The following is a 26,506-nucleotide window of genomic DNA, read 5'->3' as shown; positions in this document are numbered from 1 at the left end:
AAAATTATATTTTCTATGTGGATATCAACTACACTGAACAAAATGGCTATCTCAAAATTTTGATTGGATGTTTTTGGGGAAATGATCGGCGTGGGGGGAGGGGGGCTAGTTACACTCCAATCACTTTCGACTATTAAAAGGGCACTAGCCCTTTTAATTTCCAGTTGAATGAGCCTGTTGTGAATTTCTACGACAACGCCTTCTATAAAAACCTTATATGCCCCTAGGGCATAACTTAAAACCCTTGCCCTGAGGGCTGTGGGGGAGTGTCCTCCGCAAAAATATATTTTCTATCAGTAAATCATCAACGCTGAACAAAATGGCTATCTCCAAATTTTGAGTGGATTCGGTTGGGAGAATGGTGGGCGTGAAAGAGGTGTTAGATGCACTCCAATCCCTTTCGAGACTATTAAAAAGGACACTAGCCCTTTAATTTATAATCGAATGATCCTGTTTTCAAGTGTATACGACAACGCCTTATATAAAAACCTTCTATGCCCCCAGGGCATAACTTCAAACCTTTGCCCTCAGGGTTGTGGGGGAGTATCGTCCTCAAAAATATATTTTCTATCTAGAAATCAACTGCGCTGAACAAAATGGCTCTCACAAAATTTTGCTGGGAGGTGGTTGGGGCACGGATGGGCGGGGGGGGGGGCCGAGGGGCCCTCCAATCAATTTCGACTATTAAAAAGGCTAGAAGGCTAGATGACTATTTAGAAGGCTAGTTGTCCTCCTCAAAAATATATTTTCTATCTGGAAATCAACTACGCTGAACAAAATGGTTATCTGAAAATTGTGATTGGATGTGTTTGGGGAAATGAAGGGCATGGGGGGGAGGGGGGCTAGTTGCACTCCAATCACTTTCGACTATTAAAAAGGTCACTAGCTCTTTAATTTCCAATCGAATGAGCCTGTTTTGAAGTTTCTACGACAACGCCCTCTATAAAAACCTAATATGCCCCAGGGCATAACTTGAAAACCGTGCCGTGAGGGGTGTGGGGGAGTAACATCCTAACAATTAAGTTTATCTATGCAAATAACCACCGCAGAACAAATTGCCTACCACAAAATGGGGTTTGGATGTGTGGGGGGGAAGGAGGGGCGGGGGGGGGGGGGCTATGTACACTCCAATCACTTTAGACTATTAAAAAGGGCACTATCCCTTTAATTTCCAATTGAATGAGCCTGTTTTGAAGTTTATATGACAACGCCTTCTATAAAAACCATATATGCCCCCAGGGCATAACTTAAAACCCTTGCCCTGAGGGTTGTGGGGGAGTGTACTCCTCAAAAATATATATTCTATCTGGAAATCCACTACGCTGAACAAAATGGCTATCTGAAAATTTTTTATTGTCTGTGTTTGGGGAAATGATGGGCATGGGGGAGGAGGGGGGCTACTTACACTCCAATCACTTTTGACTATTAAAAAGGGTACTAGCTCTTTAATTTCCACTTGAATGAGACTGTTTTGAAGTTTATACGACAACGCCTTCTATAAAAACCATATATGCCCCCATGGCATAACTTAAAACCCTTGCCCTGAGGGTTGTGGAGGAGTATCCTCCTCAAAAATATATTTTCTATCTGCAAATCAACTACACTGAACAAAATGGCTATCTCAAAATTTTGATTGGATGTGTTTGGGGAAATGATCGGCGTGGGGGGGGGGGGGTAGTTACACGTAAAAAAATTGTGAATATTAAACAGGGCCCAAGCCCTTTAATTTACGATCGAATGAGACTGTTTAGTAGTTTATACTACAACGCCCTGTATAAAAACCTTATATGCCCCCAGGGCTTAACTTAAAACTCTAGACATGACGGTTTTGGGGGAATATCCTCCTCAAAAATACATTTTCTATCTGGAAATCAACTGCGCTTAACAAAATGGTTATCTAATAATTTTGATTGGATGTGTTGTGGAGCATGAGGGGTGTGGGGGGGGCTATTTGCCCTCCAATCAATTTCGGCTATTAAAAGGGCACTAGCCCTTTAATTTCCAATCAAATGAGCCTGTTTTGTAGTTTCTACGACAACGCCTTCTATAAAAACCTTATATGCCCCCAGGGCATAACTTAAAACCCTTGCCCTGACGGTTGTGGGGGAGTGTCCTCTTCAAAAATATATTTTCTATCTGGAAATCAACTACGCTAAACAAAATGGTTATCTGAAAATTTTGATTGGATGTGTTTGGGGAAATGAAGGGCATGGGGGGAGGGGGGCTAGTTACACTCTAATCACTTTTGACTAGTAAAAAGGGCACTAGCCCTTTAATTTCCGATCGAATGAGCCTGTTTTGAAGTTTGTCCGACAACGCCTTCTATAAAAACCTTATATGCCCCCAGGGCATAACTTAAAACTCTTGCCATGAGGGTTTTGGGGGAGTATCCTCCTCAAAATATATTTTCTATCTGGAAATGAACTACGCTGAAAAAAATGGCTATCAAATTTTGATTGGATGTTTTTGGGGGAAGGATGGACGTGGGGGGGGGGCTACTTGCCCTCCAATCATTTTTGACTATTAAAAAGGGTACTAGCCCTTTGATTTCCGATCGAATGAGCCTGTTTTGAAGTTTCTACGACAACGTCTTCTATAAAAACCTTATATGCCCCTAGGGCATAACTTAAAACCCTTGGCCTGAGTGTCCTCCTCAAAATTATATTTTCTATGTGGATATCAACTACGCTGAACAAAATGGCTATCTCAAAATTTTGATTGGATGTTTTTGGGGAAATGATCGTCGTGGGGGGGGGGAGGGGGGCTAGTTACACTCCAATCACTTTCGACTATTAAAAAGGGCACTAACCTTTTAATTTCAATTCGAATGAGCCTGTTGTGAAGTTTCTAAGACAAAGACTTCTAAAAAAACCTTATATGCCCCCAGGGCATAACTTAAAACCCTTTGCCTGAGGGTTGTGGGGGAGTATCCTCCTCAAATATATATTTTCTATCTGGAAATCAACTACGCTGAACAAAATGGCTATCTCAAAATTTTGATTGGATGTGTTTGGGGAAAAGGTGGGCGTGATCACCCAGGGAAAAGGTGGCCCTCAAATCACTTTTGACTATTAAAAAGGGCACTAGCCCTTTAATTTCCAATCGAATGAGGCTGTTTTGAAGTTTCTACGCCAACGCCTTCTATAAAAACCTTATATGCCCCCCGGGCATAACTTAAAACCCTTGCCGTGAGGGTTTTGGGGGAGTATCCTCAAAAATATATTTTCTATCTGGAAATCAACTGCGCTGAACAAAATGGCTATTTCAAAATTTTGATTGGATGAGTTTGGGGGAATGTGGGGCGTGAGGGGGGGGGGCTAGTTGCCCTCCAATCATTTTCGACTATTAATAAGTGAACTACGCTGAAAAAAAATGGCTATCAAAATTTTGATTGGATGTTTTTGGGGGAATGATGGGCGTGGAGGGGGGCTAGTTGCCTTCCAATCATTTTGTGGGGGGAGGGGGGTTAGTTGCACTCAAATCACTTCTGACTATTAAAAAGGGCACTAGCACTTTAATTTCCAATCGAATGAGGCTGTTTTGAAGTTTCTAAGACAACGCCTTCTATAAAAACCTTATATTCCCCCCGGGCATAACTTAAAACCCTTGCCGTGAGGGTTTTGGGGGAGTATCCTCCAAAATATATTTTCTATCTGGAAATCAACTACGCGGAACACAATGGCTATTTCAAAATTTTGAGTGGATGATTGTGGGGGAATGATGGGCGTGAGGGGGCTACTTGCCCTCCAATAAATTTTTACTAATAAAACGGGCACTAGCCCTTTCATTTCCAATCGAATGAGCCTGTTTTGAAGTTTCTACGACAACGCCCTCTATAAAAACCTTATATGCCCCCAGGGCATAACTTAAAACCCTTGCCCTGAGGGTTTTGGGGGAGTATCCTCCTCAAAAATATATTTTCGATCTGGAAATCAATTGTACTGAACAAAATAGCTATGAAAAAATTTTGATGGGATGGGGGTGGGGGAATGATGGGCGTGGGGGGGGCTAGTTGCCCTCCAATCAATTTTGACTATTAAAAAGGGCACTAGCCCTTTCATTTCCAATCGAATAAGCCTGTTTTGAAGTTTCTAGGACAACGCCCCTCTATAAAAACCTTATATGCCCCCAGGGCATAACTTAAAACCCTTGCCCTGAGGGTTGTGGGGGAGTTTCCTCCTCAAAAATATATTTTTTATCTGGAAATCAACTACGCTGAACAAAATGGCTATCTGAAAATTTTGATTGGATATGTGTGGGGGAATTATGGGTGGGGGGGCTAGTTGCCCTCCAATCATTTTCGACTATAATAAGGGCACTAGCCCTTTAATTTCCAATGGAATGAATCTGTTTTGTAGTTTCTACGACAACACCTTCTATAAAAACCTTAGAAGCCCCCGGGGCATAAGTTAGCACCCGCGCCTTGACGACTGTGGTGGATTTTACTCCTAAAACACATATTGTCTATCTGGACATCGAATCCGCTGAACAAACTGGTTATCCGAAAAGTGTGTTGGGTGGTGTTATGGTACATGAGGGGCGTGGGGGGAGGGGGGCTAGTTACACTCCAATCACTTTAGACTATTAAATAGGGCACTAGCTCTTTAATTTCCAATAGAATGAGCCTGTTTTGAAGTTTCTACGACAACGCCTTCTATAAAAACCTTATATGCACCCAGGGCATAACTTAAAACCCTTGCCCTGAGGGTTGTGGGGGAGTATCCTCCTCCAAATATATTTTCTATCTGGCAATCAACTACGCTGAACAAAATGGCTATCTCAAAATTTTGATTGGGTGTGTTTGGGGGAATGATTGGCGTGGGGGGGCTAGTTGCCCTCCAATCACTTTCGACTATTAAAAAGGGGACTAGCCCTTTAATTTCCAATCGAATGAGCCTGTTTTGAAGTTTGTACGACAACGCCTTCTATAAAAACCTTATATGCCCCCCAGGGCTTAACTTAAAACCCTTGCCCTGAGGGTTGTGGGGGAGTGTCCTCCTCAAAAATATATTTTCTATTTGGAAATCAACTACGCTGAACAAAATGGCTATCTCAAAATTTGTATTGGATGTGTTTGGGGAAATGATGGGCATGGGGGGGGGGGGCTAGTTACACTCCAATCACTTTCGACTATTAAAAATGGCACTAGCTCTTTAATTTCCAATAGAATGAGCCTGTTTTGAAGTTTCTAGTACAACGCCTTCTATAAAAACATTATATGCCCCCAGGGCATAACTTAAAACCCTTGCCTTGAGGGTTGTGGGGGAATATCCTCCTCAAAATATATTTTCTTTCTGGAAATCAACTTCGCTGAACAAAATGGCTATCTCAAAATTTTGATTGGATGTGTTTGGGGGATTGATGGGCGTGGGGGGGGGGCTAGTTGCCCTCCAATCATTTTCGACTATTAAAAAGGGTACTAGCACTTTAATTTCCAATCGAATGAGCCTGTTTTGAAGTTTCTACGACAACGTCTTTTATAAAAACCTTATATGCCCCCAGGGCATAACTTAAAACCCTTGCCCCGAGGGTTGTGGGGGAGTGTCCTTCTCAAAAAAATATTTTCTATCTGCAAATCAACTACGCTGAATAAAATGGTTATCTAAAAATTTTGATTGGATGTGTTTGGGGAAATGATGGGGGTGGGGGGGAAGGGGGCTAGTTACACTCCAATCACTTTCGACTATTAAAAACGGCACTAGCTCTTTAATTTCCAATCGAATGAACTTGTTTGGAAGTTTCTACGACAACGCCCTCTATGAAAACCTTATATGCCCCCAGGGTATAACTAAAACCCTTGCCCTGAGGGTTTTAGGGTAGTATCCTCCTCTAAATATATTTTCGATCTGGGTATCAAGTACTCTGAAAAAAATAGTTATCTCAAAATTTTGATTGGATGTGTTTGGAGGAATGATGGGCGTGGGGGGGGGGTTTCTAGTTGTGCTCCAATCATTTTCGAATATTAAAAAGGGTACTAGCCCTTTAATTTCCAATCGAATGAGCCTGTTTTGAAGTTTCTACGACAACTTCTCCTATAAAAACCTTAGATGCCCCCACGCCATAACTTAAAACCCAGGCCTTGAGAGTTGTGGGGGAGTGTCTTCCTCGAAAATATATATTCTATCTGGAAATCCACTACGCTGAACAAAATGGCTATCTGAAAATTTTGATTGGATGTGTTTGGGGAAATGATGGGCATGGGGGAGGAGGGGGGCTACTTACACTCCAATCACTTTAGACTATTAAAAAGGGTACTAGCTCTTTAATTTCCAATCGAATGAGTCTGTTTTGAAGTTTCTACGACAACGCCTTCTATAAAAATCTTATATGCTCCTAGGGCATAAATTAAAACCCTTGCCCTGAGGGTTGTGGGGGAGTATCCTCCTCAAAAATATATTTTCTACCTGGAAATCCACTACGCTGAACAAAATGGCTATCTGAAAATTTTGATTGGATGTGTTTGGGGAAATGATGGTCGTGGGGGGGGGGAGAGGGGCTAGTTACACTCCAATCACTTTAGACTATTAAAAAGGGCACTAGCCCTTTAATTTCCAATTTCAATGAGCCTGTTTTGAAGTTTCTACGACAACGCCTTCTATAAAAACCTTATATGCCCCCAGGACATAACTCAAAACCCTCGCCCTGATAGTTGTGGGGGAGTGTCCTCCTCAAAAATATATTTTCTATCTGGAAATCCACTACGCTGAACAAAATGGCTATCTGAAAATTTTGATTGGATGTGTTTGGGGAAATGATGGGCATGGGGAAGGAGGCGGGCTAGTTACACTCCAATCACTTTCGACTATTAAAAAGGGCACTAGCTCTTTAATTTCCAATCGAATGAGCCTGTTTTGAATTTTCTACGACAACACCTTCTATAAAAACCTTATATGCCCCCATGGCTTAACTTAAAACCCTTGCCCTGAGGGTTCTGGAGGAGTGTCCTCGTCAAGAATATATTTTCAATCTGGAAATCAACTACGCTGAACAAAATGGCTATCTCAAAATTTTGACTGGATGTGTTTGGGGAAATGATCGGCGTGGGGGGGGGGGTAGTTACACTTCAATAACTTTTGACTATTAAAAAGGGCACAATCCCTTTAATTTACGATCGAATGAGCCTGTTTTGAAGTTTCTACGACAACGCCCTGTATAAAAACCTTATATGCCCCCAGGGCATAACTTAAAATCCTAGCCCTGAGGGTTGTGGGGGAGTATCCTCCTAAAAAATATATTTTCTATCTGGGATTCAACTACGTTGAACAAAATGACTATCTCAAAATTTTGATTGGATGTGTTTGGGGTACTGAAGGGGGTGGGGGGGGGGGCTAGTTGTCCTCCAATCATTTTAGACTATTAAAAAGGGCACTAGCCCTTTAATTTCCAATAGAATTAGCCTGTTTTGAAGTTTCTACGACGCCTTCTATAAAAACCTTATATGTCCCCAGGGCATAACTTAAAACCCTTGCCCTGACGGTTGTGGGGGCGTGTCCTCCTCAAAAATACATTTTCTATCTGGAAATCAACTACGCTGAACAAAATAGTTATCTGAAAATTTTTATTGGATGTGTTTGGGGAAATGAAGGGCATGGGGGGAGGGGGGCTAGTTACACTCTAATCACTTTTGACTATTAAAAAGGGCACTAGCTCTTTAATTTCCAATCGAATGAGCCTGTTTTGAAGTTTGTCCGACAACGCCTTCTATAAAAACCTTATATGCCCCCAGGGCATAACTTAAAACCCTTGCCCTGAGGGTTGTGGGGGAGTATCCTCCTCAAAATATATTTTCTATCTGGAAATGAACTACGCTGAAAAAAATGGCTATCAAATTTTGATTGGATGTTTTTGGGGGAATGATGGACGTGGGGGGGGGGGGCTACTTGCCCTCCAAACATTTTTGACTATTAAAAAGGGTACTAGCCCTTTCATTTCCGATCGAATGAGCCTGTTTTGAAGTTTCTACGACAACGTCTTCTATAAAAACCTTATATGCCCAAAGGGCATAACTTAAAACCCTTAGCCTGAGGGTTGCCTCAAAATTATATTTTCTATCTGGAAATCAACTACGCTGAACAAAATGGCTATCTCAAAATTTTGATTGGATGTTTTTGGGGAAATGATCGGCGTGGGGGGGAGGGGGGCTAGTTACCCTCCAATCATTTTCGACTGTTAAAAAGGGCACCAGCCTTTTAATTTCCAGTCAAATGAGCCTGTTTTGAAGTTTCTATGACAACGCCTTCTATAAAAACCTTATATGTCCCTAGGGCATAACTTAAAACCCTTGCCCTGAGGGTTGTGGGGGAGTATCCTCCTCAAAAATATATTTTCTATCTGGAAATCAACTACGCTGAACAAAATGGCTATCTCAAAATTTTGATTGGATGTGTTTGGGAAAAAGGTGGGCGTTAGAAGAACCTTAGTTGCTCTCCGATCACTTTCAACTGTTAAAAAAGGCATTAGCCTTTTAATTTCCAGTCGAATGATCCTTTTTTAAGTTTTTTATCACAACGCCTTCTATAAAAACCTTATATACCCCCAGGGCATAACTTAAAACCCTTGCCCTGAGGCTTTTGGGGGAGTGTCCTCCTCAAAATATATTTTCTATCTGGAAATCAATTGTGCTGAACAAAATGGCTATCTCAAAATTTTGATTGGAGGTGTTTGGGGGAATGATGGGCGTGGGGGGGCTAGTTGCCCTCCAATCAATTTTGACTATTAAAAAGGGCACTAGCCCTTTCATTTCCAATCGAATAAAACTGTTTTGAAGTTTCTACGACAATGCCCTCTATAAAAACCTTATATGCCCCCAGGGCATAACTTAAACCCCTTGCCCTGAGGGTTTTGGGGGAGTATCCTCCGCAAAAATATATTTTCTATCTGGAAATCAACTGCGCTGAACAAAATGGCCATCTCAAAATTTTGATTGGATGTGTTTGGGGGAATGATGGGCGTGGGGGGGGGCTAGTTGCCCTCCAATCATTTTCGACTATTAATAAGGGCACTAGCCCTTTAATTTCCAATCGAATGATTCTTTTTTGTAGTTTCTACGACAACGCCTTCTATAAAAACCCTTATTTGCCCCCAGGGTATAACTTAAAACCCTTGCCCTGAGGGTTGTGGGGGTGTTTCCTCTTCAAAAATATATTGTCTATCTGGAAATCGACTACGCTAAACAAAATGGTTATCTGAAAATTGTGTTTGGATGTGTTGTGGGAAATGACGGGCATGGGGGGGAGGGGGGCTAGGTACACTCCAATCACTTTAGACTATTAAAAAGGGCACTAGCTCTTTAATTTCCAATAGAATGAGCCTGTTTTGAAGTTTCTACGACAACGCCTTCTATAAAAACCTTATATGCCCCCAGGGCATAACTTAAAGCCCTTGCCCTGAGGGTTGTGTGGAACTATCCTCGTCCAAATCTATTTTCTATTTGGAAATCAACTACGCTGAACAAAATGGCTATCTCCAAATTTCGATTGGATGTGTTTGAGGGAATAATGGGCGTGGGTGGGGGGTAGGAGCCCTCTGATAATTTTCGACTATTAAAAAGGGTACTAGCCCTTTAATTTCCAATCAAATGAGCCTCTTTCGAAGTTTTTACGACAACGCCTTCTATAAAAACCTTATATTACCCCAGGGAAAACCTTAAAACCCTGCCCGGAAGGCTCTGGGGGAGTTTCCTCCTCAAAAATATATTTTCTATCTGTAAATCAACTACGCTGAACAAAATGGCTATCTGAAAATTTTGATTGGATGTGTTTGGGGAAGTGATGGGCGTGGGAGGGGGAGGGGGGCTAGTTACACTCCAATCACTTTCGACTATTAAAAAGGGCACTAGCCTTTTAATTTCCAATTGAATGAGCCTGTTTTGAAGTTTCTACGACAACGCCTTCTATAAAAAACCTTATATGCCCCCAGGGTATAACTTAAAACCCTTGCCCTGAGGGTTGTGGGGGGTATCCTCCTCAAAAATATATTTTCTATCTGGAAATCCACTACGCTGAACAAAATGGCTATCTGAAAATTTTGATTGGATGTGTTTGGGGAAATGATGGGCATCGGGGGGAGGGGGGCTAGTTACACTCCAATCACTTTCGACTATTAAAAAGGGCACTAGCTCTTTAATTTCCAATCGAATGAGCCTGTTTTGAAGTTTCTACGACAACGCCTTCTATAAAAACCTTATATGCCCCCAGGGCAAAAGTTAAAACCCTTGCCCTGAGGGTTGTGGGGGAATATCCTCCTCAAAATATATTTTCTATCTGGAAATCAACTTCGCTGAACAAAATGGCTAACTCAAAATTTTGATTGGATGTGTTTGGGGGAATGATTGGCGTGAAGGGGGGGGCTAGTTGCCCTCCAATCATTTTCGACTAATAAAAAGGGTACTAGCCCTTTAATTTCCAATCGAATGAGCCTGTTTTGAAGTTTCTACGACAACGTCTTCTAAGAAAAAACCTTATATGCCCCAGGGCATATCTTAAAACCCTTGCCCTGAGGGTTGTGGGGGAGTGTCCTCCTCAAAAATACATTTTCTATGTGCAAATCAACTACGCTGAACAAAATGGCATTCTGAAAATTTTGATTGGATGTGTTTGGGTAAATGATGGGCGTGGGGGGGGGGGGGGTGGGCTTGTTACACTCCAATCACTTTCGACCAATAAAAAGGGCACTAGTTCTTTAATTTCCAATCGAATGAGCCCGTTTTGAAGTTTTTACGGCAACACCTTCTATATAAACCTTCTACGCCCCCTGACCATAACTTAAAACCGCTGCCTTAAGGGCTTTGGGAGAGTATCTTCCTCAAAAATATATTTTCTATATGGAAATCGGCTACGCTGAACACAATGGCTATCTCCAACTTTTGATTGGGTGTGTTTGGGGGAATGATGGGCGTGGGGGGGGGGGGGGCTAGTTGCCCTCCAATCATTATGACAATTAAAAAGGGCACTAGAACTCATGATTTCTAATCGAATGAGCCCCCTTTGAAGATTCTATGACGACCCCTTCCTTATGAAGTGTCTCTGGGAAAAAAAATAATAATAAATAATAATAAAACATTGGAGCCATATGGCCTTTACTATAGGCAACGGTACAGCATTGCCTCTGATATTAGGCATATTATTTGGAATATTAATAAGGTAGAATTAGCACAGTAATAAGTATTGTTGCCAATACGGTATAATTATGCCATTTTTAGTACAATTTGAGAGATCATGGTGCAATGTGATACATCCAAATATTTTATGGTGCAATCCAAAATTTCTCATTTTTTCACTCAATGAACGGAAAGCGACTCAGAGATAAGTTTAGATACGTTTTTCATTTTTGAGAGTCAAACAGTTCGTGGTAACGAACTGTAAGTAAGGAGTGACCCGGCTCAATAGTAGCCGAAACTCTAAATCGGAATTTTGATACCAATAGATACATCAAAGGGTCAGATCTTAATGCTGATTTCAAATATATAAGTTTGCCTGAGAAAATTTGCCTTATTTTTGAAAAAAGGGGAAAACACAAAAATGTGGTTTGTTCTCAGTTCAGGGTCACTAAAGCTATTATGTAAACTATTTTTTCAAAGATATTTGATTTTCGAAGCAATCAAACAGTTCCTGGTAACGAACTGTATAGTAAGAGCGACTCGTCTCAATAGTAACCGAAACTCTAAAAAAACGGAAATTTGATACCAATAGATATAGCAAAAGAATTGGATTTTTATGCTGATTTTAAATATGTAAGTTTCATCACGTTTAGTTCTACCCATCAAAAGTTACGCGCATGAGAAAATTTGCCTGATTTTTGAAAAAAGGGAGAACCGTCCCCTAAAATTTATAGAAACTTAATGAAAAACACACCATCAGATTCAGCGTATCAGAGAACCCTACTGTAGAGGTTTCAAGCTCCTATCTGCAAAAATCTGAAATTTTTTTATTTTTTGCCAGAAGAAAGATCACGGATGCTTGTTTATTTGTTTGTTTTTTTTCCAGGGGTCATTAGACCGACCCAAAGGTCCTAGAATATCAGGAGACGGCTCATTCAAACGGAAATCAAAGGTTCTGGTGCCCTTTTTAAGTGACCAAAAATTGAAGGGTAACTAAGCCCCCTCCCACGCTTATTTTCTCCCAAAGTCACAGGATCAAAATTTTGAGATATTCGTTTTGTTCAGCATAGTCGAAAAGTCTAATAAATATGTCTATAGGTGTAAAATGACTCGCCACAGTCCCCAGAGGAAGGGCTGCAAGTTGTGAACCTTGCCCATTTTTTACATATAGTATTTGGTATTGGGAAGTATACAGCAATTTTTTTTTGGGGGGGGGTGTGCTTGGGGTGGATCTCTAGGGAGAGAATCTTCCTTGGGTAGGGAAATTTCTGGGGAGTGAGTATTCTTGGGGAAATGTTACACTTGGGGGTTTTGACAGAATTACTATACGAAATTCTTTTTAATTGTCTTACATTCTCTTTCCCAAATTTTTTATATGCAGGAGATTTTCCGGGGGAATTATCTATGGGCTTTTTTTCCGCGCGTTTTGTTTTCTGGGAAATAATTTCTACGGAAGGGGGCATTTCTGGAGTGATCGAGAAACCGATTAGAGATTAAAGTCTTATTCAAATAAAAGAATGCCAAGGAGAATTTTTCAGGCTGAATCGTCCACAAGCAATTTTACAGAGTTGGGGGAATTCTCATTGAGGATGGAACTGTCTGGAGGGAATTTGATGGGGAGGGGTGCACTTTACGTTGGATGAAATTTCCACGGAGGGGTTTTTCGTGAGGGGGAGGGGTATATTTCATTAAGGGTGAGCCAGATTTACCGGCATTATTTGAAAAACGAACAGAAATTACGTCATATATGAAGGATTGCCCTCTCCTCAATACCTTACTCTTTATTTTAAAGTTTGACTGTTTACTAAAATTGAAACACAGGGGTCGTTTAATTAGAATAGGAAACTTTTAAGAGTGCTATCAGCTTTAGTGTAAAGAAAGGTATTGAGTAGGGGATGACCCTTCATATCCAGAATAAATCAGCCAAATTTAAAATGCTAATTGTGTTTAAATTTTTCATGTACAGTGAGCCAAAACTGAACCTTGATTAGTTAAAAAACGTTCAGAAATTAAATAAAAAACAAGTCTTTTTAACTGAAAGTAAGGAGCGACATTAACACTTAAAATGAACTCTTTATACTAAAGTTTGACTGTTTCTCATAAATTTACTTTTTAAAACAATAAAAAACTTAAGCGTAAAGAGGGAGGCGTTGAGGAGGGACAGCCTCTTTCATATACGGAATAATTTCTGTTCGTTTTAAGCTTTAATGTCGCTCCTTACTTTCAGTTAAAAAAAATTGTTTTTTATTTAATAATTTAACTGGGTCAAAGGTATGATGCGTTGCAGGTTTATCTACAAGCAAAGGAAACAATGAGTCCGAAAATTCCATACGATTATCCTCCAAATAAGTTAGTGCCCTCAGCGAGTGAAAGGGTTCCTGGTGAAAAACGTATAATATTTATTGAAATTATGATATTTGGAAAGCTGCCCATCCTTTTCTAACGACAAACCTTCAGCAAATAGCAGATATTGTCCAGTACCTTCAGTAAAGTATGAGCTGAAATTTAAAGTAGAGAGCTAAGATTTTAGAATTTGTGTCGTAATTTGACTCTGATATATGATATGAGGTTGATATTTGCAAAAAAAAAAAAAAAAAAAAAATGTTCATTTGAAATCAAAGAGTGAGTATGTGTGTCCTCAAAACTTAACTGATTTCTCTTTTAGTGACCGACAGTTGTGCACCTTTTTAGTTCCAACTTTAGAAAGTCAACTTTCTATAATCGCCAAAGATGTAGAAACTAATGAAATAGTTGGAATCAGATCATGCAAAGTTTTGGAGAAGGGCTACCCCAAAGAGCCCCAAATGAAAGGTATTTGACCTTTTTTCTGCACAGGGACTTTTTCACATTTTTTTCATATGTATATATTTTTTTATAAATATCTTTATATCGATCTTTAAAAGACGGTCGTATAAACATCAGAGGGGCTCGTTGGATTGGAAATAAGAAGTTATAGTGCCCTTTTTAAGAGTCAAAGTGAACAGAGGGCAGCTACTCTCTCCTTGCCCAAGTCGTATTTTGCCAGATGCATCCGGTAAAAATTTTGATAAATAAAAGTTCAAATAGGTATAAAATCCTTTTAATAGACAGTGTTTCACAAACAGTAATAGAAATTCACAAAATACCAGATATTTCGGTCGCATATACAATAACCGTCACTGTAGTAAAACTAAGTTTTATTACTGATTACGGTCACTGTATATGTGACCGAAATATCTGGTATTTTTGTGGATTTCTATCACTGTCTATTAAAAGGATTTTATCCCTATTTGAACTTTTATTTGTCGTCATGGAAAGGCAGTGTGGTCTCCAAAATTATCTACGTAAAAATTATAAGATAGCCATTTGTTCAAAAGCAAAGTCTGAAGATCACATAACACGTCCTTTGTGGTTGACACAGTCCCCAGAGTCTGGGGGTATGGTTTGCAAGTTATGCCCCAGGGGCATATAAGTTTTTTATGGAAGAAGTGGTCGTGTAAACTTTAGAAGAGGCTCATTTGATTGGAAATGTAGCCCTGTGAAGAGTGAAAAGTGATGGAGGGCAGATAACCCCCCTTCCCTGACATCCTCTGTTCTCCAAACGCATTCCATCGAAATTGTGAGATAGCCATTCTGTTCACAATAGTCCAAAGAGCATATAACAATGTCTTAAGGGTTCACACAACCCTCCAGAGCCCAGGGGAAAGGGTTGTATGTTATGCCCTGGGGTACATAAGGTTTCTACGGAACGGCTGATCGTGTAAATTTTGGATTGGATGGGGCTCATTTGATTGGAATTCGAAATTTCTAGTGCCCTTTTTGAAAATTAGAAGTGAATTGAGGGCAATCGCCCCCCTACGCTATCATACCCCAAAACGCATCCGATGAAAATTTTTATAGAATTATTTCGTTCAGCATTGTTGGAAGGTCCAGTAATTATGTCTATTTGGATGTCTGTCTCCACATAGTTCTCAGGGCAAGGGCGGCAAGTTAGGCAATTCCTTCATGTTTACGTGTAGTATATGTTATTGAGAAAGGTATGCGTGTTTGAACTTTCCTTTCCAAAAGTACGAGAGGCATTCTGGCAAGCCTTTAAGAGAAACTTGAAGGGAGTGTTGAACTAAATCAAACCACGTTAAGTGCATACGGATTGTTAAAAAGGCATAATTCAGGAATTGAGGCCCACGCCGGTTCTCATAAGGGATGTCTCAGGAATGGTTAGTGGTATTAAGCTGAAATTTTCAGCATGTGTTGAAGGGGATTGATAAAACCAAAGGTGCTATGCGCATATTGCTGCTAATGCTGCTACAACTATTGCTACCGGACAAGATGAGAGTGTTAAGGTGAAGCTTTTAAGGAATATTGAGGCGGATGTTGAATTTAACCAAAACCAACTATTAGCATGAGGATTTTCATAAAGGTGATAAAGCAGTATTTCAAGAACAGCTTACATTATTAAGTCAGAACTTTGAGGGTACGTTGTGGTGGATTTTGGACTAGCCAGAACCTACTATTAACACTACCACCAACAGTTACAGTAGCTAATGACGCTATTGGTATTAAGGTGAAACTTTTAGAGAATGTTTAGGGGGAGTTTCAATCAAACGAAAAACTATGTGCGTACAGGTTTTCTTAAGGGCAAATAAGCAATATCATTGACAGAACCACTCTATGATAACTAGAAATAACATTGAAACTTTTTAAATGATTTAATTCAATTCGAGATTAAAAGTTCTAGTACCCTTTTTAAGAATAAAAAGAGATTGGATGGCAGGCATCCCTTTTCCCAAGCCCATTCATTCTCCAAAAGGATGCAGTGTTAATTTTGAGACAGCCATATCGTTCAGCATAGTAAAAAAGTGCAGTAGCCTTGTCTCTAGGGATATTGGATATGCCAACCTCCCACAATTATGAAATGGCCCATTAAGTTTTAAGTCTAAATGTTGATTTAAAAATAAATCAAAAGGCACTGTGTGAATAGTTACCAATAAAAAACCTCAGCAATATATCGAGAACGACTGGGGGTATTAAGTTAAAACTTACAGAAAAATTACTATTAGTATTTCTGCTCTTACAATTTAATTAAATCAAAAGAGTGTAAGCGTATCTAGGATGTCAAAGAGCATAGGAAGATTTTTCGGGAACGATTTTAAGTTTTATTTTTTTAGGTCCACTTGAGTAGGTATAAACTAAAATTGAACGATACTATTTGTGTCAGGATTAACAATTGTTGAAAAAGTTTCTCCATCATACAAATAGCAAGCCAAGCCATGGATTCTCATATAAAAAAGCCGAAAAGATATAAAATATTATTTCTTTTATAAAGACTAAGAAAGACTATGAAAAAGTATATGTCAATAAAAAATGAACATAAATTAATTTAAAAACTTTTTACACAAAACAAGTTTTTCAAAGGAAAGAAAAGTGTTCCACTAAGCAAAAAATGAGCAGAAATAAATTCAAATAGCCTTCCAAGCTTAAAAATACAACAGATGACCATCAAAAATAAATGAAACTCAAAACGATCAGAAATTACAATAAATAACTGAGTCAGACTCAAAACGAGCAGAAATTAAAATGAGTAAGGCTGACATTCCCCATGCCTTCTCAAGACCAGAACATAATTTGCACTTTACTGAAAAAAATATATTTAAAATTTTTTCACTTTTTTTCTTTAATAAATAAAAGACCAAAAAAATTAAGGAATGCATATACATAAATTTATATTAAACAGACAATCCACAGTCATTTTTTCTTTTCAATAAAGTGCAAATTATGTTTGGTCTTGAGAAGGCATGGGGCAACATTTTCTGACGTAAGATGCCAAACTAAAACCGTGAAGGAACAAGGCAAGGTAGTCTAAAATATAGGAAATAAACAAAACTTTTCAGATTTTGAACTATCGTACCCTCTGCACACACGCCTGCTGGTAGGTGTATTACTTTTTACCCATTTTGTAGAAATTCTAACCTTAATCTGCAATTCAGATGACATGATTATAAAAATGTCATTTGATACAATTTGCCTAACTGACATTCATAACCCATATGCTTGAACTATTAATACTCTTTTGATTGGTTCATTCTGTTTGCATGCAGTCTAATTGGTTCTCAAAATTCTTAAAAATTTTAAATTCAAAAAAAAAAAATTCTAAAAGTCTTTATGGTATCAAAATTGTTTTCTTTTTGGACAAAAACAGTGTTTTTGGACATGTCTTTGGTGCCTAAAAAGAAATGCAAAGCCATGGCAACATCACACCTGTTGATAAGAAAAATAATTGTCAGTTATATGTGTTTTTCATTGATCTGAAGGTCACGCTTATACTAAAAAAGCAGAAAACTGAAATTACAGGAAACTGATTAGAAATGGTTGTATCAAAACCAATTTGTTCCCTGCTATTGCCTACTAGTATTGTTTCTTTGTATCTTTAGCGAAGTTCCAGTAACAGATTAATTTGAAAAACAAAGTCTTTCTGAGGGAAGTAAAGAGCTAAGTTGAAACTTAAAACGAAGACAAATTATTGCTTCAATGTCTATCTAACATATATTGATGAAATTAGTGTAGATAAACCAACTGATGATATTTCGCTATGTTTTGTATGATTATAGAAAACCAGCGCTTTACTGAAAACACAAAACAATATAGGCATTTTGGCATAGTAAAAGCAAACCGATTAAGGACATATTTTGAAAAAAAATAAAGTATTTTAGGATTGTTGCTTTTTTTGTAGACAAATCTGAAGTGAAGCCATCCTGATAGTAGTAGGCCTATAGGCTAGCTCTATAATTTGTATAGTAACTGGAAATTTTGAAAAGCTTGTTTTTACGATTTAAAATTGTATATTACTCACTATTGATATTACAGCTCGTGAGATCAAGATTTTACCTGATAAATCTATCCATTATTTTTTGATGCTGTTCAATGCCTTTATGGTTATTAAAATATTATTTATTTTTATGCTTAATGTTTAGGATAATTTTAATTGTATTCTGATAGTTACTGATATCACAGTTGGTGCAAGATTGTGAAAATCGTTATAGATTAGCTTGTTTCTGTCAAGTTGCTCTCACTCACTTCTGACTCCCAAATAAATATTCATATTTTTTTATACTAATCTTTGGGGGTTTTCTGTAAAACTCTAGTTCTATAATCGCACAAATGTAGGGAAATATGTAGCTTTATATAAGTTTTATCAATATATGCTAGATAGGCTAAGAAGCAGTAATTTAGGTTCATTTATTTAAGTTTCAATTTTGCTCTTTACTTCCCTCAGAAAAAATTTGCTTTTTTAAATTAATCTTTTCTTTTTTTGAATTTAAATTTAATATAGAAACAACACTGCCATGTAATTTATATTCATTTTAAGTTTTAATGTTGCTCTTTACTTCCAGTTAAATTTTTTTCATTTCATTTGTGACGGTTTTTCATATGAGGAAATCCAATTCCCTCCCCAGGTGTAAATTCTCCTGGAAAGCTCACCCAGAAACTATCGCTCCTATGGAAAAACCCATCACGTGGAAAATACCTCCCCCCTACAAAAATCCCACCCTAAAAGAAGTCCAAATATTTCCAAAAAACAAATGCTAGGCTATATGCGAACAATGGGCAAATTGAGTTACTTCTTCAATGGGCAATGGGCAATTGAGCAATGAACAATGGGCAATTGAGTTACTATCTTCGGAGACTATGGAAACCAAAAGAAACAATGGATTAAAAAATTCCAATAACTCAATTCAATTTTTTCGAAATACTGAAAAATGTAAAACATCCCTAAAAATCTAAAAATCTATCAAATTTTGGTGGTTAGTCGTAATTTTTGGGTGATAGGAAAAACAGCATTGTTTAAGAATTACAGTAGTCAGCCTTAACAAAGACAGGCTCTCCGCATCAGTTATAGTCAGAACCCATTTCACCAACAGGCTGAAAACCCGGATGGAACCAGATTTCATCGACCATGTTCAGCTTGTTATCTGTTAGAACCGCCCACGCCAGCAGTGGCGTAGTGGGCTAAATTTCTGTTTCAATAGGAATATGAATGTAATATTTTGCAGTAAAAGGAGAAACATTTCATTGCCACAAGGTATTGAACGTACTTAGCGTTTACCATACTATATGGAGGCTAAAGGTTTAATTCTATTTAAATAAAAAAAAATGAAAAAGTAAAATTTGAATAGTATAATTTTTATTTTCATTTCAATGCTGTAATAACTGGAAAAAAGAATATTCGTAATATTATTCACATTTAGTGAAGCGCCAATGACGCAGTAGGCTTTAGATTTTTACAGTTAGGGAAGGAGGCAGTAGCTAAATTCTTCTTTGCAGTGAAACTAAATTTGTCGTGAACAGTCTTGGGAAAAAATAAGATTAAACTGAATATTTGATATGATATCAGCTACTGAAAAGCCCATCATTTCAAAATTTAATTTCACTGCAATTTCATTTTTTATTTTCAATGATGTAATAAATATGTAAGAAAATATCTGTAATATAATTCATTTTCAGTAAAGCGCCAATGACGCAATAGGTTTTAGAATTTTACAGCTAGGAAAGGAGGCAGTACCCAAACTCTTGTTTATAGTGGTTTTTGTTCGTTTCAATCTTGATTCGCCTATTTAATTCAAGCTTTATTCGTTTTAAGATTTATTTTTTTATTTATATTAGTACTTGTTGTATGTTTGTTTGCTATGATTGTTTATTTAATTTCTGTTTGTTTTAGGTTTCATTTATGATACAATAGTTAAATATTTTTGTTTGTTTTCAGCTTGATTTGCATGTTCAATTTTAGCTGCACTCGTTTTAAGATTTATTTAGCCTATTCATTTCTGTTAGTACAACAAAAGAATAAAACAAAAGCAATACGAAACTACAAGAATGGAACAACAAGAACAATGCAAGAAGAGATAAGATAAGATAAGATTTTATTCATTATTAATAAACATACAATAATACACTGTGCTATTCCCCCAAAGGCTCCTTGGCCTGTAATTAGGGGAGTATACGGATCACAAACTCAGAGAACAATAGCCAATTACTTACTGAGAAAAAAAAAACAGCACAAAAAAAAATAAATAAAAAAAATCAAACATCAGTAAAGCATGACATAATTCATTTCTCTGCATATTATTCTGAAATAAACAAGGTGATCTTCATACCCTTCTACAATCCACTGGTCATAATCAGATTATACAGAAAAAAAAGAAAAGAAAAACAGAAACGAAAAAACAATTAAACGAAAAACTATTGCCAACCATTCAAAACACAAAAGTAAGCCACGAGAAAGGCTGCGTATAAGGCACAAAAATACACACACACACACACACACATATATATATATATATATATATATATATATATATATATATATATATATATATATATATATATATATATATATATATATATATATATATATATATATATATATATATATATATATATACTCACAGTCAGAAAAAGAAGAGAAAAATTGAGAAGAAAAGAAAATATAAATACACATTATAAAGTGAAGTCTAAAATTAAAAATTAATTCAGGCAAACGCGTAAAGAAAATTAATCACGTGAAAACAAATATATTTTTACTAGTCTTTTTATAAAAAACTAGAAATAATATTTTTTTAAATAAAAACCAAAAACATTCCTCCCCTCACCTCCCACACAGAAAAAGCAAACCAAATGTATTTAAGTTACTCCTACCCCATCCAGGTAATAAGAGTCCAGCCTAATGCAAGTTAGATTTTAATTACTTTTAGTTTTAATGACGAACAATTCTAATTTTCACCTTCTCTTCTTCACTTGATTAGTTGCAATCCCTTTTTTCTTTTTGTTAGACGTGTCTGTCCTTTTCTGGTTTTTATCGGCATTGAACATGCTTCGTTAGAGGCATCTAAAGATATTAGTGGTCTTTTTTTTCTCTTTGCTTGTCCTTTTTCGGTGGCCGGCGTTAAACCCCTGAAAAATAACCCCCACCCCTCCCGCGCAGACAATAACCCCAGAAACTACCCCCACGGAAACTGCCTCTAGAAAATAACCCCCTGCAGCCCCCCCCCCCCCCCCACGCGGCTGGTTGGACACTCCGAAGTTTCTTAAGGTAAAGGTGTGGATGAGGAGGGGACAGTCCTCTACCTGTACGGAATGAATTCTGCTCATTTTGGGGTTAGGTGTTATTCTTTACTTTCATAATAAAAGCATTGACCAGAAATATTCCCAGAAATCTTAAGGGAGTCTATATCAATTTCACATTTTGATGCGTTTTTAAAGTTTCTTTTGTACCCCTTCCCTCTCCCAGAAAAACATTGCTGGAAAATACCCTTTTGCTGCCTTTTTGCTGGGAAAATTTTTAACCGGAGGGGGGGGATTATCGGCATGATTTTTAGAACAATAAGAAATTAGTCTTTTTCAAATGAAAGTGGGCTTAGAAAAAACTTTCACCCAAGATCATCCGCAAGAAATTTTCTGGTTGGAATTTTCAGCTAGAATGGAATTGTCTTGGAGAAATTTCCCTGGTGGGGGGGGGGGATTTTTCATGTAAAAACAACTTTCCATGGTGGAATTTTCCGTGGGTAAAAGAAATTTAAGGAACTTTTCATAGATGGTGAGCCGGATTTCCCGGTGTTATTTAAAAGTAATCAGAAATTAGATCAAAAAAAGTTTATTCAACTGAAAGTAAGGAGCAACATTAAGACTTAAACGGCCAAAAATTATTACGTATATGAAAGGGGTTGACCCCTCCTTAAGACCTTGCTCTTTACGCTAAAGTTTTGACTTTTTGTCCTAGTTCCTTAAGAATGACTCCTGAAACACAATGGGCGTTTAATAAGAATGATAAGTTGTTCTTTTTTAATGCCAATTTCCTGTTATTAAAGAGTGTCGGTGGGTGTAGAGTGGAGAGAGAGGGTGGTGCCTGAAACGACCTTGAGGGAGCCGTTTTCTGGAATGACCTGATTAACAATCAGAAATTACAATTTAAAAAAAAAACAAGTTTTTTCAACTTAAATTACAAAACAACATTGAAAAAGACAAAAACTAGTCCATATATGAGGGGGGATGCACCCTCCTAAATCCCTTACTCATTAAACTAACGTCTCTAGTGGTTTGACATAGATTTTTATTCTAATTGAACGGCCCTAATGTTTATGGAGTCTTTCTTAAAGAATTGGGAAAAGAGTCAAACTTGAGCGTAAAGAGAGAGGGGCTTAAGAGAAACACCCTCATATATGGAAAAAATTTGTTTATTTAAAGTTTTAATATCGGCCTTATTTTTAGTTGAAAAATTTGTTTTTTTAATTTAATTTCATAAATGGGCTACTTTATTGAAATAAACGACTCACCATACGCACGAGAATTCTAATAAATGGATTCTGATAATTCTTCAGAATCCATTTTCTGATAATTCTATAAATCCATTCTGATAATTCCATTTTCTGATAATTCTGTAAACGCACAGGATTCTGATAATTCTTCTGGGATTGGTCTGTTTAGGCTGGCGTTTTCAAACTGAAAAATCTCTTCCTAGCTAATTTATCTACTATGGATTACCTCCCCGTAGTAGTATAATATTTGTAGGCATGGTTTTATAATGAGTCGGAGGTAATAGGCTTGAGACTGTTTGTGCAGGATTTCGACTCTTGTTGATAGAAGAGCATCGCCAAGTGCTGAAAACCATTTTGTTACAAAGAATGGGCCCAGGATTGCGCAAAGCCTCCATTCGTAATGGAGGTCCCAGGGACTTCTTACTGTCCGGTTCGAAACCGGCTTAAGCGCTTCGGTGTAGATTTGGGAAGATGTGTTGGTCCCCGTCCTGCACTGGTATCCGGGATCAATTCTTTTCCTGACGCCAAAACAATTTTAATGATTTAAGGAACATGAAAATTGAAACTTAGAATGTTTTGACGTTAAAAAATTAGTATAGTATCGACATTTTGACTGACGAATTAAAACAATTATGACTGGATCTATTAGGAGTTTCAGAAACTCATATCACAGGGGCAAGATGCATGACATTGGGTGATATAAAATTTGTTTACTCAGTCAGGAAGGATGGGTACATAGGCAGGGAGTAGGGCTCATGAAGAATAAGGTAGCTGCCAAGTCTTGTTTAGGCTGGGAAGGTATTAATAATATGAATACTAATCGCTCATTTTATGACTAAAAAGTTCAGGGCATCAGTTATAGTAATATATGCCGGTGTATAGCCGAATGACGGGGATACTAGTGATTCAAATGAACTTTACATACAGTTACAGAAGCAAATAGACAGGGTCCCAGGTAGAAATGTGGTGTTTTTATTAGGAGATTTTAAGACCCATGTTGGTAGAAATAGGGATAGATGGTATCCTAGCCTAGGTAAATTTGATGTAGGAAAAGAAAAAAAACCAATAGCTACAAACTGTTGCAATTTTGTAGGTATAACTATCTAGTTATAACAAATACGGTGTTTGGTTATAAAATGGCCCGTAAGTTAACATGGTATTCACATGATGGTAAGACAACAAACCTTATTGATTATGTTATTGCAAACCAAAGGTTGGCCGAATCAATATAAGATACTAGGGCATATAGGAGTGTTGTTATTAATGTTAAAAGTAAAGATCACCATCTGGCAGTGTCAAGGGTTAGCTTAAAGTTGAAATTTCGGAAGGGTAACTACCTCCCTGGAAGTTATGATGTTGGTAGACTCCAGGATGAGAGTTTGATAGAAACGTTTCAGGAACAGTTGAATGCTAGGCTAGAGAGTTTAAAATTTGACAACGTGGAAGATAGATGGAATAATTTTAGGAAAACAATTTGTGAAGTTGTTGATGGTGTCTTAGGGAAGAAAGTTAGGACGGGGAAGGAAAACAGTGGTATGCCTTGGTTGCATGAGCTAATTAACAATTAGATTGCCTCTGCAGCACCTACCTTGTCAGCGTAGCGTTAACCTGCGATGAGAGGGTAGAATGTGACATAAATTATGCAAATAATGTGCAAAATTTTCCAGAGGTTCTGACTTTAACTGACATGATCACATAGAAGGCACAAAACCATTATTGAAAAAACATGCCCGATAAGAACTTAAAAGTTCGACGCCCTAATTCTAAGTCCTACACTCTATCGACTGAAATACGAACTCTATTAATCTAATTTAATCTATTTGTGTTTGTAGAACCATAATTGTGCAATTTACACCCCTTACTCCAGGGACTATGGAGGGTCGTATCATCACCAAAATCATAGTTATTGGAAGTTTGAACTATATTGAACAATTTGGTTATCTCCAAATTTTGATTGGAAGAATTTGGGAGGAGGGGGGGGGATTTGGTTCGAATGAGCTATTAAACATCTTTATGATGTTCCGGTAACCCACTAGCCCTGGTAAAAAAAAAGGAGACACGTCAGTGCTACCCATGCAAAAAAATGATTTTCCTTGTTGTTCAAGATGGAGAACTGTAAATATCATGTACAAAGTTTTCAACCATGCTGATTCCAATGGCGCACTAATGCAACCATGATAAGTAAAAACTGTTGTTTCAAGCCATCTTTCCTAGTTTCGAAAAACTATGCCTTAAATCTAAGCTCTGATTGGTCATTCAGAAATTTCATGCTTGAAAGTTAAACAATATACAATTCGAAACATTTAGAACAAAATACATAAATAGTTCTTTAGTTGTCTGTAATTTTGATTTATTCCCAAGCGTGACTATAATATGACCCAGGCATAACTTACTTTGTAGAAGCAACCTCCTGTTATTAGCAGACCAAAAATTTGAAACTCATTTTAGATTTTTCTCTATCATATAGACTTTGTTACCTTGTAACGTTTTGGTTTTAGTTCAGTTTCAGTAATAATTTGTGTGTCAATTAAAAATAATTCCATACATGTGGAGGATCGCCTATTGAATTACTGCATCAATACTTTTTGAATGTAGTCAAATTACTTTCTTAGCGGTTTGTAGCCGTGGGATTCTATCGCAGACAAAATCTGCCAAAGTCGCACTACTATGATAATAGTTGTTACAACAAAACAGGCAACTATGATCAAACAGTTTGTGGTACCGAACTGTATGTAAGGAGCGACCCGGCTCAATAGTAACCGAAACTCTAAAAAACGGATTGTTGATACCAATAGATACATCAGAAGAATCAGATTATTATGCTGATTCCAAATATATAAGTTTCATCAAGTTTAGTCTTACCCATCCAAAGTTACTTATATTAAAGTTACCTGAGAAAATTCGCCTTATTTTCGAAAAAAGGGGAAACAACCCCTAAAAGTCACAAGAGAACCCTACTATATGGGTTTTAAGCTCCTATCTGCAAAAATGTGGAATTTTGTTTTTTTTTTTTGCCAGAAGAAAGATTACGGATGCGTGTTTATTTTTTTATTTTTTTCCCCAGGGGTGATCGTATCGATCCAGTAGTCCTAGAATATCGTGAGAGGGCTCATTTGAACGGAGATCAAACATTCTAGTGCCCTTTTTAAGTGACCAAAAATTGGAGGCCAACTTGGCCCCCTCCCACGCTCATTTTTTTCCTGAAGTCACCCAATCCCATTTTTTAGATAACCATTTTGTTCAGTATAGTCGAAAGTCTAATTAATACTTCTTTGAGACTTAATGCCCCACAGTTTCTAGGGGAAGGGCTGTAAGGTATAAGTTTTACCCATTTTTTACATATAGTATTGGTTATTGGGAAGTATATAGGCGTTTCCAGGAGGAACTTTGAACTTTGACTTTATTCAATATAAACACACAAATAAAACACAACTCCAGGGACTGATCAATGATCCCTAGGGACTAAATGTAGTCCCTTGAGAACTCGAATATTCATACAATTACTACCACTGATTATTGACAAACGACAAATTGACAAACAAACAAACTTAAAAAAAAACTGAAAAAAGGCACTGTACACTACATAAAAAGAGAGAATGCTCCTAAAAACTATTTATTTGTACTAGTAGAAAGAAGAGGTTTCTTATAATTATATTTAAATGGCGGAACTGAAACAGAATCTTTTATTTCCAGCGGATCTTTTTTTCTAGTAGGGGGTCGGGGTCAGCTTAGGGGTTACGGGGGAGGATCTTTCCATGGATGTTATCTCCTTGGGGAAAGGGACATTTCTATGAAGGGGGCGCCAAATTTACCAGCATTATTTAAAAACGATCAGAAATTAAATAAAAAAACAAGTTTTTTTCAACTGAAAGTAAGGAGCAACATTAAAACTTAAAACGAACAGAAATTATTACGTATATGAGGGGGTTCGCCCCCTAGTCAAGACATCGCTCTTTACGCTAAAGTTTTTTAGTACTTTCAAAACAGCTAATTATTCTAATTAACCAGCCTTTGTGATTCAGGGGTTTGTGATTCGAACAAAATTCGAAATTTAGCGTAAAGAGTGAGGTATTGACTAGGAACTTCCTAATATACGTAATAAAAACATACAAATATAGAA

General features: G+C 37.5%; 1 protein-coding gene across 1 annotated transcript in view; it reads left to right on the top strand.

Annotated features, from left to right (window-relative positions):
- LOC148941133 (uncharacterized) overlaps positions 1-26,506 on the top strand; it is a 100,982-nt gene that overhangs the window by 31,538 nt on the left and 42,938 nt on the right. Inside the window, exon 2 of the mRNA XM_089104089.1 lies at positions 13,764-13,909. Within this exon, the coding sequence (XP_088960215.1) occupies positions 13,764-13,909 (146 nt within the window). The remainder of the gene's footprint in view (positions 1-13,763; positions 13,910-26,506) is intronic.

The sequence above is a fragment of the Artemia sp. Qi Xiang Cuo genome, chromosome 18 (genome assembly GCF_049724085.1).
Source record: "Artemia sp. Qi Xiang Cuo chromosome 18, ASM4972408v1, whole genome shotgun sequence".
Taxonomy (NCBI): Eukaryota; Metazoa; Arthropoda; class Branchiopoda; order Anostraca; family Artemiidae; genus Artemia; species Artemia sp. Qi Xiang Cuo.
Note: the sequence above shows the minus strand (reverse complement) of the source record. Positions and strands in the feature narration are given on the sequence as shown.